Source organism: Durio zibethinus, chromosome 24 (assembly GCF_047325235.1).
Source record: "Durio zibethinus cultivar Kanyao isolate XHJ-2024 chromosome 24, ASM4732523v1, whole genome shotgun sequence".
Classification (NCBI taxonomy): domain Eukaryota; kingdom Viridiplantae; phylum Streptophyta; class Magnoliopsida; order Malvales; family Malvaceae; genus Durio; species Durio zibethinus.
In genome coordinates this window covers 20,953,046-20,970,784 of record NC_143185.1, presented here as the reverse complement: position 1 = coordinate 20,970,784, position 17,739 = coordinate 20,953,046, and the positions used below count along the sequence as shown (strand labels likewise).

The window sequence follows — 17,739 nt, the reverse complement described above, 5'->3', positions numbered from 1 at the left end:
TTTTAATATATTTAAAATTTAAAATTTAACACATACAATTCAATTTTTTACGCCCACATTGCGATTTTTTTAATAAAAAATTAAAAAAAAAAAAAAACAACTATAAAATCGCTATATTTATGAAATCTTTGATGTCCACAATGGTCTGGTTATAGCAAGAAGCATAAAATTTCCTTGGTTTTCTGAATCAAGAATCAGCATCCTTGATTTGCATTCCATAATTATCATGAGAATAATTATAATAATTATTAAGGGAAAGCCCCTTTTCCCTTATTAAAAAAAAAATGCTTGAAAAACTCCATGATTGTTACTGTATTGAATTTGAACTGAGAGGTAGCCAGGGAAGAGGCCGGAGAAAAATCTAAAGGTAACTCTATTTTCAAGTTAACAAAACTTTGTTCATCGTTTTTGCCTTTTATTGTTCTTCTCTCTTTACTTTAATCGTGTTTACTCAGTTAATTAATGCCATAAACAATGAGTTTATGAGGTATCAGACTGAAGGAATAAAGCAAACCTTAAACATATGTGATCTACGAAGAAACCCAAGCGTGATCCGATTTAGCTAGCTGAAAAAAATTTAACTGAGCATGAATTATGAATCCATGTGTCTAGGATTAAAAAATTCATATTTAATGTGTATAAATGTAAAATTTCTCTTCATTTTTATTCGTTAATGTCATGATTATTGTTAGATGGGTCGTGGAAAATTGAGCCTGAAACTTATAGAGCACGAGAAGACTCGAGCTGGTGTATTTAAGAAGCGAATGAAAGGCTTGAAAAAGAAGGCTTATGAATTCTCAATCCTTTGCGATGTGAAGATGTGCATGATCATTTTTGAACCCAAATTGAAGGACAACCCTGCTAAGGTTGAAGTTTGGCCTTCAGATCCTGTTCAGGTTAACAGCATCATCGACAAATACAAGAGTAAGGTTGCTTCGGATGTGCAAACGAAAATCTTTAGTATCTTTGATTTTTTCAACATGCGCAAGAGACAGGTTCATGATGAGGTTGCACAAGTACGCAAAGCAAATTTGGAAGCCAAGTTTCCAACATGGGATGATCGTATCGACAATTTCTCCCCTGAACAAATTGCAACGTTTCTTACTAAACTTGATTTGAACCTTGAAGTTGTAAAGAGGAAGATCATGTTGATGAAGGGAGACGATCAAGGTCATTTGATGCAATCTTCTAAATCTAGGACTTTAGGTGGTTTCAATTCCCAATCAAGGCCAAATCCTTCTGATTACACCTCTGCAGCCTTTCTTCCAGAGAATCTAGACCATTCTGATAATCACATCCAAGCTCATGTCCCTCTGGAGATTCTAAACCATTTTGATCAAATCCAAGCCTTTCCTGAGTTTCCTCAAAAGAAGTTGGATTTTGGAGTTAGTAGGGAGCAGCAGGCTCATATCCCTGTAAAACCTCTTAACATACAACTACCTTCCCTTTCCCCTGCTGATGAGGCTTTGGTAAAGCTTTCACTCAGCCTGAATCCCATTGGCAATTTGATGAATCCCATTGATAAATCGCTAAGGACGTCAATGATGAATAATATTGATTTCAGAGTTCAATCGGGGATTGCATCTAGTAGCAGCAGCAGCAGCAGCAGTAGCATACCAAACAATGTGATGTACAATCCTCCGCCATGGTTTTCTGTTCGTCATGATCCAAGAATTGGCATGCCAAGCAATAGTGTAATGTTCAATCGACCCTCAATTCCAGTTCTTGATGATCCAAGGTCAACTGCCATGCAAAACAATGTGATGTTCAAGGAGCCTAAGGCAGCATTCCAAACTTGCTTCTATACTCCATCCATGCAACCAGAGCTGGCTACTTATAGTCGGCAACAGTTGATAATGCCGCATTTGGTTCCTCAAATGCTTCCTTGTGAGTTCACTGATTTCTACCATGACTTCAATGAATATGAGATTAAAAACAAGAAACAAAGGTTTTAGTCATAGGGTTTCGAGTGTTTGATCATTTTAGAATCATTAAAAACTTGGGTGTTTGGAGGGTGGCTTTCCTTCCATTTAGACTTGGTTTTTGCTTGCACTGCTTTATTTGGTTTTGTATCCAAAGTTACAATTCAATTCAGTGTTTAACTTCCACATTAATGTTTTTTTGGGGCGAAACGGGTAAGCAAAATCAATATCTTTTAGAATTTTCCTATGGGCCCATTGGATCTACCGATCTTTTCTGATCGATTTACTTGGAGTTGTAAAGGTGTTTGGCCCAATCTATGTCAACTTGAGCCCTAGGCTAGGGTACTACTTAAGCAAGCTGGACCATGTGGAAACAACTTCAATTAATACAGAACAGATTGATTGATTTGTCCCTAGTCCTTCGAGTATCCAAGAAAAAGAGTTGGTTTTAAGTCAACTGTTGCAGCAGCAATGTTCAAGGAAATGTTACGGCTAGGCAGATACCCTACATTCATAATTAAGACACCTCTCAGTCTCGGCAAAAATTGAAAAAAAAAAAAAATTGATGGAGAAAGGACGTGAGCGAGAATTTGTCAACTTTATATAGTAAGGTAAATTTTCTCTCTTAACATTTACTTTGCAAAAATGTTAAAGCCTAGATTAGATCATTTTGGAAGCAAAACAGACATTGGAACTATTGAAAGAGCTTAAGTGGTTATTCGGTTGAGTGGAACAAGAATGATTAGTTATTAAGGTTAAACATGTTGTAAAACCAGGCTCAATCTTAAGGCAAAAAAAAAAAAAAAATTCCAATATTACCATATACTTTTGTACTATTGTTTTTCTCAAACATGATTGTAATACCCAATTACCCGTAAACGCAATAAAATTAGAACCCTTCAGTAGATCAGTTAATAATGCATTTTGAGTGATTTTGCTTGACTTGATTAAAGGAGACAGTGGGGAGATAAAGTTTGGTTATTGATTTGACACCAAGCAAACCGCATCACGAAGAACATGACCAACAAAATTATAGTCTGTCCAGTTGGACAATATTATAACTCAATTTGACCTTGTCTATGGAACCTGTCCTTTACCATCCAAGAAAAATGAATACAAATGAAAACTACTGTATTTAAATAATTATTATTATAAGAGAAGGACGCTTAAGGGTCAATGCTTCAGATTTGGATTCTCCATTCCTCAATGTCATCATCTTGAATTTTTAATTTCCCCATATTTCCTGCTTGTTTCTTACAAATTCAGAGTCAGGAGGTTGTATTTGCCCATCTCATACACAAGGGGAAAAGCCAAAACAGAACTGCAGTGACTCCTGGAAAACTTAAATTAAAACAGGTAGTTGATTTGGTATTGCATCTGTTACAATCAAACTACGGCTTAAAAAATTGACAAATCTTCATTCAATAAAGTTGATGACCCACCAAAAAGGTTCAACAAGTAATTGAGGGCAGTGAGCCATCGTTTTATTTCCCCCTGTCACTTTCCCATTCCCTTTTGTTCCAGTGGGACCTTGAAATTTTGGGTGCTTTGTCTTCTTCTCCTGCCTCCCTCTTCTTCAGCTTTTTTATCCATCGCCAGGACTAGAACAATGAACAATGAAAAATTCCAGGGCAACAAAAGATCCCCACGTGGAATCACGCGAGTCCGAAACCACCGATCTAAGCTGTACTCGACTAGGCAACAAACCAAATCCAAAGGCCCTTTCGGCCCTCCCACTCCTTACAGGAAAAAATAATATAAAAAAATCACCTTTTTTTCTTTTAAGAACATCTCGGTTTCTACAATTTAACGGCTATATTTTTATTGTGGCACGTGACGAATCCACGGCACACCAATCCTGTCGCGTTTGGCGCGAAATCAACTATGTGGGCCCCCAATGGTTGTTGTCCGCTTTCGGGCATCTTCAGTTCAACTGAGCTTTTGTCTGTTTCGTTGACTGGGAGACGTGTTGACCTTTTTTTACTTCACTCTGTCATAGATCCCCCACTTTCCCACAGGCTGGCATCAATTGGAAAGGAACAGTGGCAGAGTTGTAAAAAGAAATGTAACAAACGAGAAAGCAAATGGAACAAGAATTACCTGAACAAACAATTTTCACCCTAGTGTTACATTTTCTCTATGAAACTAAAAAAATGGTTAAAAGTTTTCATGAGACAGGAAAAGTCAAAAAAACGAAAAACAAAAAAGGGTTTCGGATTTCTGGTTGTTTACGCTGGTGAAGGTTGAGAAGTTGGATCGGCTGATGAGGGAATATCAGGGCCCACACGACAACCTTCAAGCATGAACACGATATCGGACATGGTTGGTCGATCAAGAGGATCTGGAGCTGTGCAAAGTAACCCAACTTTGATTCCTAGGAGAAATTCTTCCCATTCTGATGATTCGGGGTCAAGCTCAAGTAGTCCTGGTTCTAGAAGTTCAGTGATTTGGCCTCTTTGAAGCTGCTTCTTGACCCATTTCACAATGTCTTCATCCTGTGTGAACATAACTGGTCTCTTTCCTGTGAGTAATTCAAGCAGGACAATGCCAAAGCTATAGACATCTGACTCTTTGGTCGTTTCCCCGGTTAGAACTGCTTCTGGGGATACATAACCCAATGTGCCAACTGAAGTTGACGTGGAAGCTTCTGCTGGAGTTGCAACTGTGAGACGATCCAAGCCAAAATCTGACAAATGTGCTTCAAAATCAGCATCGAATAGAACGTTTTGGGGCTTGACATCTCCATGAACCATGTTGGATGTATGTAGAAAGGCTAAACCACGGGCAATGCCAAGAGCAATCAGGTGGCGCATTGGCCAATTGAGGACATGACCATCTTGGTGGGATGCCTCTTGGAGGAGTGTTGCAAGGTTGCCATTGGGCATGTAATCATATACAAGGAGCCTTATGTCAGGTGGTCCCGCATAGTAGCCATGGAGAACTGTTAAGTTCCTGTGCTTCACTCTGCCTAAAAATTCAGCTTCTTTCCTAAACATGTTTTCATCAAGTGATCCATCTGGTAGGCGTTGAATAGCGAGCACCATTCCATCATTGTAACAAGCCTTGAAAACTAACCCATATCGGGTTCTGCTAAGCACATTCTCTTCAGCAAATTGCCTAGTTGCTTCAATTGTTTCTGCTAGAGTGATCTTGTTATTGAACATAACAAGCTTTGGCCCTCCATTGTCTGTGCTACCACGGCCTCCACTTGCTCCAGAACTAGCCCTTGCAGGGCTCCGTTTCTTCTCTCCAGCGGCTTCTTTGAGCTTCTTGCGCCATCTTAATAGGCTGAAGATATAGAAGCAACAACATAATGACAAGAGACAAGCAGCACACGCTACCACAACAATCAAAAGAATCAACCGTTTCCTCCTGTTCTTGTCAGCTACATCATCACATTTTCGATGCAATGGCTTTCCACATAAGTCTTGATTTCCCGCAAATGCTAATGGATTGTTAAATCTAGAACCCAGTGTAACTGGAATCTTCCCTGCTAAGTCATTCCTTGAGACATTAAAGTAGACCAATCCAGAAACAAGACCGAGATTAGAAGGAATCTCTCCCCTAATATTATTTGAAGAAAGATCCAGCATTGTGAGATTTGATAACTTGGACAAAGAATCTGGTATGCTTCCAGAAAGATGATTAGCATTTAGTGACAAAGTGGTAAGAGACAAGCATTTGGATATTTCCTCCGGGATTTCTCCTGTTAAGTTGTTACCACCCAAATCAAGCACATTTAATTTTGAAAGGCGAGAGAGATCAGCAGGAATGTGACCTGTCAAAGAATTTGATGCAAGCTCGAGAACTTCAAGCTCAGTACAGTTTCCAAGCACTGGTGGGATCACCCCAGTTATGTGATTATTAGACAATGAAAGAACAACTAGTGAATGAAGAAAGCCAAAAGTTTCTGGTATATAACCAGAAAATGAATTGGAGCTAAGATTCACATAACGCAAACTCATCAAACTACTAAACCCTTCAGGAACTTCCCCAGATAACATATTTTCTTGCAAAGCAATGACTTGCAGATTAGGTAAACCTGAGAGCTCAAAGGGCAACTCACCAGAGAGGTTCTGGTTGCTTAAATCAAGAGTAGTTAGCTTGAACAAATTGCCCAAACTTGCCGGCATCTTCCCTGAAAACCCATTACCACTTAGATTCAGAACAACAACCTGACTCAAGTTCCCAATACTTGCTGGAATCTCACCAGAAAAGTCGTTCCCACTTAAGTCCAACGTAGTCAAATTGGTCAATTCCATTATCTCCTCCGGCAACCTTCCACTCAAGCTATTATGCCCCAAATTCAATATTTCAAGCTCAGTAAGATTCCTAAGACTCCTTGGAACTGAACCTGAAAACATATTTCCCCCAAGAGAGAGCACTTTCAAACCAGTCATACCACCTAAAAACCCAGGAATTTCACTAGAAAAATGATTTCCTTCAAGGTCAAGAACATACAATGAGCCACATTGCTTAATCTCAAAAGGAACCATCCCAGTTAAAGAATTATTAGCCATTTTCAGCTCCTCCAATCTAGACAAACTCCCAATCTGATCTGGAACCTCACCTGACAACAAATTCCCAGAAACATCCAACATTGTCAACGTTGTTACACGCGTTAACCATAAAGGAAAAACCCCACCAATCTGATTCCAAGAAATATCCAAAACCTGTAAAATACTATAACATTGCCCTGATTCAGGACCAACAACATTCGTAAACAAATTAAACCCCAACTGAACAATCCGAATGGAAGGCGGATAAACAGTAACATTACAGAACAAAGAAACCGGCACCGTTCCTGAGAGATTGTTATGAGAAACTGAAACAACTTGAAGCTTAGGAATTGCTCCAATAGCTGATGGGATAACCCCACCAAGCGCATTGGCCTCAGCACTAAAATGAATAAGTGAAGAGCAGTTGGCCAAAGCTGAAGGTAAAGTCCCTTCCAAAAGATTATAATCAAGCCAGAGATACTGAAGCTGTTGAAGCTGACCAAAACTAGCAGGAATCTCACCAGAAAACTGGTTATACGAGAGATTAATGAGTTGAAGCTGTGATAAATTAGCAATGCTTATAGGAATCGAACCAGAAAATGAGTTTGAAGAAAGATCAAGATACTTAATATTTTGTGGGAGATCTCCTGAGATTTCGCCGGCTAAATAGTTTTGAGCTAAATTTAAAATGGTTAAATCAGTGAGATTACTTATCTCGGATGGTAGTGTCCCGGAGAGTGAGTTGTACTGCAAGAAAACAGCGCGTAGAAGCTTGCATTGGGAAAGAGAGGAAGGTATGGTGCCGTTGAAGGAGTTAGAACGAAGGCTGAGTTTGTTAAGATATTTGAGATCAGAGAGACGGTCACTGAGTCGTCCACTCAGTTGGAGGTGAGGTAGACGTAGCTCGGTGACTTGGTTGTTGGAACATGCAACTCCACGCCAGTCGCATGGAGCTGCAGGTGTTGATGGATCCCATCCGCTTAAAGCTCCAAGTGGGTCATGGAGATTAAGCTTGAAAGATGTCAATGCTTGGATCTCAGCTTGGTTCTTCTCTGCTAGTGAAAAGAATGATAAGCAAAGAAGCAAAGAAAGGAAAAAAATGACACCTTTAGTCATTGGTTAACAATGGCAAAGTTTGGTTCCGTGGCAAAAAAAAAATGGAGTCTTTGAGGACTAAAGGGTGTAAAGGTTTATGAAGAGAGCAGGGAAGGGAGCTTCTGTTAACGAAGACGTTGGTTTTGCCATACGGTTTGTGGCAGAGGGCCGAGAGTGTGCCAAGAGGAGCAGTCAGCGGAGAAACCTACGCAGGAAAAACAACAGAGATGCTGCTGCTAAGTGCTGATGATGCTCTCTCACGAGCCAAGGGTGTATGGGTTTTTGCGGTATACTGTGAGCGTGAGGTGGGTTTGGTTTCCTCTTCCCCAAAACACTTTGAATAAGAACTTATTTCGAAACGGCAAGTGGTGGGGTTTAGAAAAAGGAGGTTGGCTCTTTTCAACCTCATATGACATGATATGGACAGAATCATTGAGTCCTGTGTGATTTCATCTTTGCCCTGTTGTAATCCTTCATTTTGTTTTTAGTAATGTTTTAGCCTTTCTTTTTGGCTTTCAAGATTTATTAACCCATTTAGGAAAAACCTGTTTGTATCAATCAAATAGGAAGGTTCATGTTCATGTGCCTGGTCACTGCTGGTGGTGAACTGGTGGGTGAAAATTTCTTTAACATTTCTAGTTCTCTTTTCTGGCTGGATAGGGGATGAGTTCAAGTGTTCAACTAAGCATTTTAACTGGACTAGGGATTCACTTTCTGCATTATTCTTTACATCTGTAACCTCATAATGTTTGATTATCAAGGCTGTGCTGTCATGTTTTACAAGAAGCCTTTAAAGTCTTTAACCCTTAACTCCAATTATCTCTTTTTTTTCTTTTCCTTTGACATTATACTGTTATCTTTTCAAAATTTCTGATTCTGATATTCAATCTTTATCCTTTCTCTTTTCACTGTTTAGTTCGAAGGTCAAGATGTTAAAATGGCATACATCCAGGGGAAGAAGATTACTGTCACACATTCTTTTCAATTGGATTATTATGAAGCCTACACAAAGTGTCCATGTGTTGTTGAGAAACAAGCAAGTGTAAGCCCACCAGACAACGGCCAATCAACACTATGGGCCCTTTGGTAGTCCCCACCCTAATTGAATGATGCAAAAGTAGCCCATTAATTGGAAAAAAAAAATGAAATGTGGGCAACAGGAAACAATTGTTTTGGTGGCAAATTTGAATTAATTTCTGTCGAGGCCAGAGAAAGTATGATGTGCTTTTGCACTATGATGACATGCTGAAACCTCAGGAATCCTTATGACCAGGAATGGACCCATGAGAGGAATTGTAACAAAAGAGAAGAAATAAATGCTTACTGTTATTCATTTTCCTTGTGCAATCACAGGTGACAGGTGCACCAGAAAAAAAATGCTGTTTGTTTTTCCACTATCTGCCAAAATAAATGGCTCGTTTTTCTTCCCATGATTAACTCGCCTATGAAAGAAATTTCCCTCTATCGAAGAATGTAGCCAACTCTACTAAATGCTTATTAAAGCCTAACCCAATAAATGTGTAGTGGTTGATCAGCAGCCACACTTAATGAGACTGAAGATTCCAGCCCATAATCAGAGTTATTGCCTATTATACCGTCTCAGTCCTTTGCACTTTGTACCAACACAAAGGCCTGGGATCTTCAAAATTAACAACTTACTCATCAGGCCCATGATGAACTTGCGCCTGCCCATCTATTAAATTTCTTCGAGCGGATGCATTACAGATGGATTGAGCAATCAATTCCTTTGCCATCCTCAATTGAATGTTTTGATATGGATAAAGACAATTTCTATTCGCGGAGTTTTTAGAAGTATTAATAATTTTAATTTGAAAGTCATACGATTTTAGCTTATAAAAAATATTTTATAAATTTTTATTTAAACATTTTTATATATATTATATGTAGAATATTTCAATACGAGATCGTGGTATTACAAATTTTTTCATTAAAGCTTAGCGTTTTCGTCAAGCTCAATATAAATCATAGAATCACATTAGACGTTAAAATTTAAAAAATAACTTTCATCATGTAACATTTAACTCTCGTTTAATTGATGATTGTTCTAATATCATTTCTGATCAAACTCAATACAAAGTAGACACATCACAAAATCACATTAGACATTAGGATACTAAAAGTGACTCTCACCGTGTAACACTTAGCTCTCATCTGATCGATGATCGCTCTAATATTATTTGTAAAAATTTACACCCAACTTAATAATTATTGTTTACTTTGATAAAAAAATCTCACGTTTTTATCATATAAAAAATATATTACAAATTTTAATTTAAATCTCTACATATATATATATATATATATATTATAATATATCATTGAGATTACGGCGTTACACTATCAAACTAAAAACGGGTACGGCATGGGAAGACAAAGCAAACTACAAATTTTGTGAAATCCACATCTTAAAACTTTTAGAATGAATCAAATAAATGCTAATCATGTTTAACTTTCCATTTTGAAAATAATCAAACAAGTCCTTCGTCATCCTTCTCCTATATTCCCAACATGCTTATCACCATCCACAACGCTCAGTTATTGCCTGATTTGATTTACAAACTCTTTGCATTATACTAAAATCAGAATCAGAAAATCCAAAATCAAAGTCTGTAAACAATAAAAGATGTATATGTGAATAAGAAACTAAACTGTGGGGGGAATCAATTAAACAGGAGCAGTTTTTGTATGATAAACTATCATAATAATATATAATAACACCTATAATATAGACATTACAATGCGTTTCAAACTATATCGTCTCTTGTGTGTGCGTTGTCCTGGTGTAAAGTTGAGCCCAAACATTTCCTTAAAAGCTTTCTCTGGGTCCACAAAGCCAACCAGCGTTGCAACAATGACAGCACTCTCAGCAATGTGGTCCATGTCTTCACTGTCAATCCACAAGCGGTGAGCCAACTGCAACCTCCTGTGTTTGGTGTTCAAACCGATGCCCCATTTAAGGAAGAGGTTCTCTCTTTCTACTTTGGAAAGTCTCTTGCCCATCCGCTGACTCAGCATGTGCCTTTCACGACGTAAAACCTTCATGCTGTTTACGACATATTCTTAGAGATAAATAGGTTGTTTTGAATTAATCACCAATGTACCAAAAGCTACTAAGATTTTGTACTTGCATTCAATAAGCATATATACCTTGAAGCAGGGGTAAGGACTCGTCCATTTTCTACAGTTTGATTACCATGGGAAAATACATTCTTAAGGAAGGACAGCCTCCTATGTTCCACCTCCATGTATATATAATCTTTTGGATCTCCCTTAAATAGCAGAAAGAAGTAGGTCCTGTGGACCATTGACACATTGCAAGCATGCCAAAGTTCAATGATCTCTCTTTGAAGCCTCTTGAATTCTAAAGGCCATGCTGAAGGACTTCCATAACCATCTGGTATTGGATCCAAGCCGACGTCTTTAACTGTCTTTCCATGTAAAATGGGCTCCGTCACCTGCACCTGTAATGCGTGAATCATATTTAAACGAATTTTCTACTAAGTACCCTCAATTATTAATGCATAAGTATAAAAATAAGGGCTAATATTTAGCATGGATGTCCTGTTGTGATCATGTAATTAACAGGGGTTCATTAAAGAAATAAAAAACTCACCGCATGATCAGCAAGTTGTGTTCCTCCAATTGAAGTACAGAAACCAGTATTATTCGGATCCTCTGGAATTGGGACATTCTGTGCCTTAAGCTCAATACCAGCAGCACTTGTCAAAGAACTTTGAGATTCATTTCTTGATATCTGAGCTTTAAGGTCATAAAGAGTAGCACTTGTTGAAGAACTTCGGGAGCCATTTCTAGACAGCCCCTCATTCTGAAGATCATACTTCAATGCAGAAAGTTTTCTATGGAAACTGTCTGGTCTTCCAGGGAAATCTTTCTCATTCCCTATGGGAGGTGTGCTCTCATCCTTTTCTACCCTCTCAATCCACTGGGAGGCCAAACCAGTCATAAAAGTTGCTTTACAACTTCTACTCCTAGTTAATTTCAAGCTTCTACAGCTAGAGATTTCTTCTTTCAGCCGCCATAAATATTGCTTTGCAGGAGATGGAATAGCAATATCAGGATGGTTGCTATTGTTTTTCAAATAAAGTGACCTGGATTCTCCCTTTGGTCTATCTTCATTACCATCATCCATCAGTCCTAAAATAGCTGCGTTTTCCCTAGGAGATGACATTTTATAATTTTGATAAATATTTGGGTTAGACTCTGACAAGTTTGAGCCTGAATATCTATTCACACTTGACCTTCCCGAGTCTATGCAACGAACTACCTTGCAAATTGTCTCTGAATTTTCATCATGTTCACCATTCTCCTCCTGGCATAGATTACTTCCAACAAAATTAGGAATTTTAGGTGAAGGCTGTGGGGAGGAACTGGGATGCGGTATATTCAGTTTGAAGTCGGGAAGCTGGAGGAAGCTCTCTTCAGAACTGCAGCTTTTTCTAACTGAAGGGGTGCAAGATCTACCACCAACAGCTAAAACAGGAGTTTCAGTGATTGAATTCTCGAAGTCCCATGAATTTCGCACACGCAGTTTAGGGTACTGAGGGTCTGGACTTGCCTGTGAAGGAGGACAGGTAGGAATTAAACTTTGGAAGGTGAAGTGAACGTAAGAGAGGCATCAAATGCTTTAATAATCTACACATACCCATATTTTCGCCGGTCTTTCATATCCAGGATATTTGTTGTTAACCACTTGTTGCAGATCCTTAACCTCAGACCGAGCAAGGTCTCTTTGCTGAGTCAGTATGGTTACCTCGTTCTTCAGCTACATTAAGCATGTAGGAAAAGTAAAATTAAAATTCATTGATTAAGCCAAAGATTTGACAACATATTCATCTAAATTTTTGAAAGGATCAATTCAAAAGATTGGTGGTTAACAACTATTTTTGTTGGAAATATCCACCAGCCAGGCTTTTAAAATGATTCAATTGGTGATGCAAGAGTGAGAGGCCTAAATTTGCACTTCAATGATCTCATAATTATTTAACACCAATTGCAGGGATGTTAAGAACTATCGAAAATCTTTGAGACATTACATAGCAATTCAATCAGATAAATCTAATTATTAAAGACAGCCTAGAGCTAAATGATATTCTAGATAATATGATGCATGGAAGGCTGGAAGCAATAATGCCCAGATAGGTATTTTATTGCAGACTAATGGCAGAAAATGTTTGATATTATTGAGAGGGTAATGCACAATAAAATCAGGCTTTATAATTAAGGTTGAACTTGGATGCACCAAGGGCAGCCAGGTAGCACAACAAAGAAATAACTACGTAAATAAGGCTGTTATGACATGTATTTTCACAATGATAATCTGAAAAACTTTTGCATGAAGCTTGAAGATTTAAATGTCGAAATATAATAAATATAGATATTCATTCTGCCAGCATAACGAAACTCTAAATGTAGTTAATGGCAGAAAGAAATATGATTGTCTATGGCAGTATATAGAAGCACTAGATACTGTTATCAAGCTGGTATATAGACCTCATTTGGATATCATTATCGTGTATTCCCTTTTCTTTTCTTTTTTGAAAATATGATATTGCAAGCACAGGGTAGTTATTGAGTCAGAAGCATTTATTCACTAGCCATATTTCATCACCTTTCCAATCTCAAGGTCTTTCTCTCTCAGCAACGCAGCAGAATCGGAGGAAATAGAAGTTGTTCCTGCGCTTCTCAATTCGTTCTCTAATCTAGCCAATTCTCTTTGCAACTGCCTCACTAATGCTTTATCAGACACGACCACATTGACTTGTGCGTTGGTAGTCACTTCTTTAGCACAACTTGCAAACAAGAGGGTGTTTCTTGATTGTTCAACATGGCTTCGTGCTGGACTCATCGTACAAATGATAGCAGTTCTAGAATTGCCTCCTAGGGAAGACTGAAGTATACGAGTCAGCTTTGAATCTCTGAAAGGAATGTGTCCATTTCTTCCCTTGCTGCAGCCAAATACATATATAAGAAGATATGGTAATTATTACTTGTTTTGTGCTTGAAGTTCATTATGTAATATAAACATTAGAGGAAGGTAACACTGAGGAAAGGTGAATCAGAATCAGTTCATAAACAACAGGCACATGCATGCAGAGGGAAAGAGAAAAGAAAGCACATGATAACTATTTTGTAAGTTTTATGATACTCGATGCTATATTTGGCTCAATACCAGGGAAATTGATCAGTCTCTGATATGCTTGATCATGTCCAATCAAACTGAAGGACAGTAAATCAATGAAATTTACTGCTTTTCCCTAAAAAGGATTCTCAAAGTGTTACAAACATTAAAATAAAATTCTTATAAAAAGCTAACCTCAGCTTACGGATAACAGTTCCAAGTGTTAATAAACTGCGATTTATATGGCAACCTTCTTTCAACCTTGCACCAGCTGATAATGTCTGAGATGCACGCTCACTTCCTGCAAGATCAACAAAATTCTAGACAAAACAGAATGAAAATGTCAGTTGCTTTCCAATACCTGTTGACCAATCAAATCTTTGACTGAAAAGAAATATACTGTTTCATACCACAGTGGCTGCAAGGGAGCTAGAATTGTCATTGCATAAAAATTCACGTGCAGAACTTTCTATTGTCTGAAGTGTGGCACATAGGCACATAATTTTAAAAAATAAATAAAGTAAGAATAAACATCATATCATTTTCAAGTGAACAATATCTAAAAGTTTTGTAATGAAACACAAAGCATACCAGCCTCAAAATTTGATGGGATCTAGAGCTTGTCTCATTCAGAGAAGTCTCTCCTATTTGTCTTTGAGCTGCCAATGTGCACCAAGTCATGCTTAAATATGCAGTCATGGGCTAGTGAAAGAAAGACTGATTGAGATAACTCTTACCTTCACACACAGATAAAAGCTCCTTAAAATGAGTCCAGCCCCGCAAAGTTTCTTCTGTGAGTTTCTCAACAACTGTCCCTCTCTATCAAAATAGCTGCCCGTTAGTGAGACAGTCAGATAGTCCATAAGATTAGTGGTTCCTTATAAAAAAAAAAGGATGTAACTCACTACTGGATCATCTAGAAGCCTGAGGGGAGTGCTGTCTGCACTAAGGAGGTCCCTGACAGATTCATTGTAAATCTCCATAGCAGAGAACTTCAGGATAAACTCTCTTTCCTTGTGCTACAAAAAAGTACAGTTTGTTTTTTGTCAACAATGAAAATACAACCGAACAGCATAAGCACAAGCGAGCGACAAAAAAACCATTGTGTCTTCGTTACCCTCTGTATGTAGTCATATATATCTGCCATGGCATATTCAGTAATTCCAATCATCGTATATGTCTTTCCGCTGCTTGTTTGTCCATAAGCAAAAACACTTGCTGAAAAACAGTTCATGTTCGGGATTGACAGAGGTGATCAGGAAGTTGTTTGTGGAGTCAAAAAGAGCTTTATAAGGAGTATCCAAAAATAAAGGAAAAAGATGCACTCACAGTTTATACCACTGACAACTGAAAGAGCAACTTCCTTTGCTCCTGCCTCATACACTTGCTCATTGGGGCAATCAGAGCTAAAAACTCTGTCTAAAATCAGCAAGCAGACCCAAGAATTTAAAAGAAAAACAAATCAGAAAACTATGAGAAAGTATTGATGTCAACTCCATGCATTATAAAATGCTAAAACAAATACTGTCTCTACAAATTTCCCTGACAAGAATCAAGGCCTTGGTAATAACTAACACCCCTTTCACCTCATTATTCATTTATAAGAAAGCTGAGCAACATTACTTTGTGCAAGCTTTAGACATAGCAGTGGAAAAAAAAAAATTGCCTGAAACCTAAAAGTAGCTATAAAATTATCATGGTAGACTGGTAGTTGGTGGTAAATTGGATATCATAAAGGAAATCCAAAATTCTGCCATGGAAAGCAATTCAAAGGACAATGTTTCTTTTTTCTCCATCCTAATTTTTCATTTTGGGGTAGGGGCCACTCAAGGGCTTCTGCAGTAAAATATTAAACATAATAAAGAGAAAATGTAGTTTTTTTACTTCGAATGCAAGCGACCTCATCAGCTATTTGCAGAAATTGAGACTTTTTTCAAAACTCATTCCCCCAAACGTTAGGATAGACAGAGGAAAGCAATCAAAATCTACATAAACTGAAATCTAAACCCTTACCAAATGTATAGGCTGATGGGTACATGGATCTCTCGGAAACCGAAAGGCTGTTCCGGTATATGATTGTGTTATCACTGATGCATTCCCAGTCTGATACATCATGTCTAGCAATTTCCTTCTCATTGAGAGGGCGCAGACGAACTGAAACAAAAATTCTCTCCTGACAGCCTGCTGGCTCTTGCATTTGCTCCTCTCTACTACCATCTGCCCCCATCTCTCAGCTTCCCACTCCAAAAATGCTGGAAATTATACCATGAATAGGAAATTAAATGCAATGAGACTAACGTCAATGATATTGGCCTCTTTACTTCAACTCCCTACCGCTTATTCTTCTCTATTCTATCTAGTGCATCAACATTCAAACAGTTTGACAATGAAGGTTCTGTTGGGCTCCTATAAAGCACAAGGACCATCCAACTTTTAGGCAGTTGTAATCATTGTCTGCAATCAACAAACTAATCATGGGTTAGTGCTAAATTCACCCAAAATTTTGTTCGGTAACTTGTCTCAACCCAGAAACCCAAACCTCCCCATTTCTTTATCTGCCTTTCTTTATTCAAAAATGCTAATGTAAACACAAATTCTATCCTTTACCAGTAGCCGCAATAGTTCTTGAAGTCAACAAACATACGGCCAGGTTACTTAATTTGAGCTTTAATTAATACAAATATTTGGACTTTTCTAAGATGGTCCCTAGTTACAGACTGTCAAAGCCAGATTCTCATATTACACCATTTAAATATATAATATTTCCTGGACTGATTAAAAAAACAAAATTGAAGTTAAAAATAAAGATAGTTTGAGAAATATGAAGTTTTTACCTTAGGATTGAGAATCTCAATTCACATTGCATGGTCTTTTTCAAGGAATGTTTAATCTTAGCAACTTTTTTTCTCTCTTCTTCTCTGCCTGTCCCGGTTTTATCTATATTTGGCCATGTAAGAAACAACAAAATACAATAATAAATTAATCCAAATTCCAAATATGGATCACATAGAATTACGGCAAAAATTCCAACCTATTTTTGAGCCATATTGGCCAGATTCATTACATCACCAACCAACTTCAATTTCTTCAGCTTTCAAACGTCACACTGGGACTCCTACCAGGCTGCATTTGCATGCACATAAGAGTAAAATTCTATAACAGAAATTTTAAAATAAAACCCATTGAATTAAACAGCGAGTAAAAGAGAAGAAACTTTGTGATCTTAGTTCTCTTGCGAGGAAAGGTGTGTCTTTTAACGCAATGAGTTAAGTGAGATACTGATGCGGTTATGGCATCTACTTCTCTGTTTGATTTTTAGTTGATTTGGAAACAGCTCCTAAAATGAAAACATGATTAGCCTTTGAATTAAAACAAAATGAAAATGCTTTTCATTAACCTAATTTGCTTTTGATTAGTGAGATTACGCTTTTGGCCATAAAAGCTGTACCTAATTTGCTTGGCGACCAAGCCTGGTTAGCCATTGGCTTATGGCATTAAATCATTGCTCAAGAGTTCCAGATAAAACTAGCTTTTCTAAACCAAAAAAAAAAAAAAAAATGGTGAATCTAAACTAGATTTCCACCTTTAGGTAGGTGATAAGATATATGATTCATGAAGCTTGATGGGTTCTAAAAACATGGCAGGGATTGTTTTTCTATATTTGACTCACTTCCATAGAAGTTGTTATGCGTGGCATTTAATATACAAAATACCATGTCTCATCTTAGTCATCTCTACCGGTTTGAGATCATTTTCAATGTCTTTTTTTTTTTTTTATCATTCCTATTTACGTGCAAAATGTACTTATAAATCTTGAAGTTCACACATGTTGGATTATAATCATGGATACATAAAGAATAATCTGTCTCAAAAATTAGAACAAAAAATGTTTTTGCATGTCTAGAGTCAAGAAACAAGGAAACTATACCTCATTTCATCATTTTTCATTAAGAATTATGACAAACTTATGACAAACTTTTCATGATGATTTCATGTTTGTCAAATTCAACTATAATTTAAAAAGTTAAAATCCCAAACACAAGAAGAAAAATACAATTAATCA

General features: G+C 37.5%; 3 protein-coding genes across 6 annotated transcripts; 1 reads left to right on the top strand and 2 right to left on the bottom strand.

The window, feature by feature from the left end:
• Nucleotides 1-614: 614 nt before the first annotated feature.
• On the top strand, nt 615-2,938 carry LOC111316474 (uncharacterized). Its single transcript, XM_089753842.1, has one exon. The coding sequence runs from the start codon at nt 693-695 to the stop codon at nt 1,953-1,955; it is 1,263 nt and encodes a 420-aa protein (XP_089609968.1). The 5' UTR covers nt 615-692; the 3' UTR covers nt 1,956-2,938.
• Nucleotides 2,939-4,007: 1,069 nt separating this feature from the next.
• On the bottom strand, nt 4,008-8,311 carry LOC111316253 (uncharacterized). The gene has a single exon (XM_022918273.2). It carries the CDS (start codon nt 7,535-7,537, stop codon nt 4,151-4,153), a length of 3,387 nt encoding a protein of 1,128 aa, XP_022774008.2. The 5' UTR covers nt 7,538-8,311; the 3' UTR covers nt 4,008-4,150.
• A 1,655-nt stretch (nt 8,312-9,966) lies between these two features.
• Nucleotides 9,967-17,015, bottom strand: LOC111317231 (kinesin-like protein KIN-7H). 4 transcript variants are annotated; one of them, XM_022919670.2, is made up of 16 exons: nt 16,708-17,014; nt 16,511-16,613; nt 16,011-16,130; nt 15,690-15,928; nt 15,006-15,095; nt 14,794-14,894; nt 14,582-14,695; nt 14,414-14,495; nt 14,268-14,335; nt 14,087-14,152; nt 13,872-13,996; nt 13,167-13,503; nt 12,201-12,320; nt 11,151-12,113; nt 10,685-10,998; nt 10,170-10,580 (listed from the first exon to the last, which is right to left on the bottom strand). In XM_022919670.2, the coding sequence occupies exons 4-16, from the start codon at nt 15,901-15,903 to the stop codon at nt 10,256-10,258; spliced, it is 2,919 nt and encodes a 972-aa protein (XP_022775405.2). In that variant the 5' UTR covers nt 15,904-15,928; nt 16,011-16,130; nt 16,511-16,613; nt 16,708-17,014; the 3' UTR covers nt 10,170-10,255. The 4 variants fall into 4 exon arrangements, with proteins under 4 accessions (XP_022775401.2, XP_022775405.2, XP_022775403.2 ...); XM_022919666.2 differs by having other exon boundaries at nt 9,967-10,580; nt 15,690-16,130; nt 16,708-17,015; XM_022919668.2 differs by having other exon boundaries at nt 15,690-16,144; nt 16,708-17,013.
• Between the last annotated feature and the right edge of the window lie 724 nt (nt 17,016-17,739).

Coding starts and splice junctions, on each gene's coding strand:
- LOC111316474 (XM_089753842.1), top strand. CDS start 693: ATGGGTCGTGGAAAATTGAGCCTGAAACTTATAGAGCACGAGAAGACT.
- LOC111316253 (XM_022918273.2), bottom strand. CDS start 7,537: ATGACTAAAGGTGTCATTTTTTTCCTTTCTTTGCTTCTTTGCTTATCA.
- LOC111317231 (XM_022919666.2), bottom strand. CDS start 15,903: ATGGGGGCAGATGGTAGTAGAGAGGAGCAAATGCAAGAGCCAGCAGGC. Junction 15,096..15,689: donor CCCATCAGCCTATACATTTG/GTAAGGGTTTAG, acceptor TGCTGATTTTAG/ACAGAGTTTTTAGCTCTGAT. Junction 10,999..11,150: donor CACAACTTGCTGATCATGCG/GTGAGTTTTTTA, acceptor CACGCATTACAG/GTGCAGGTGACGGAGCCCAT.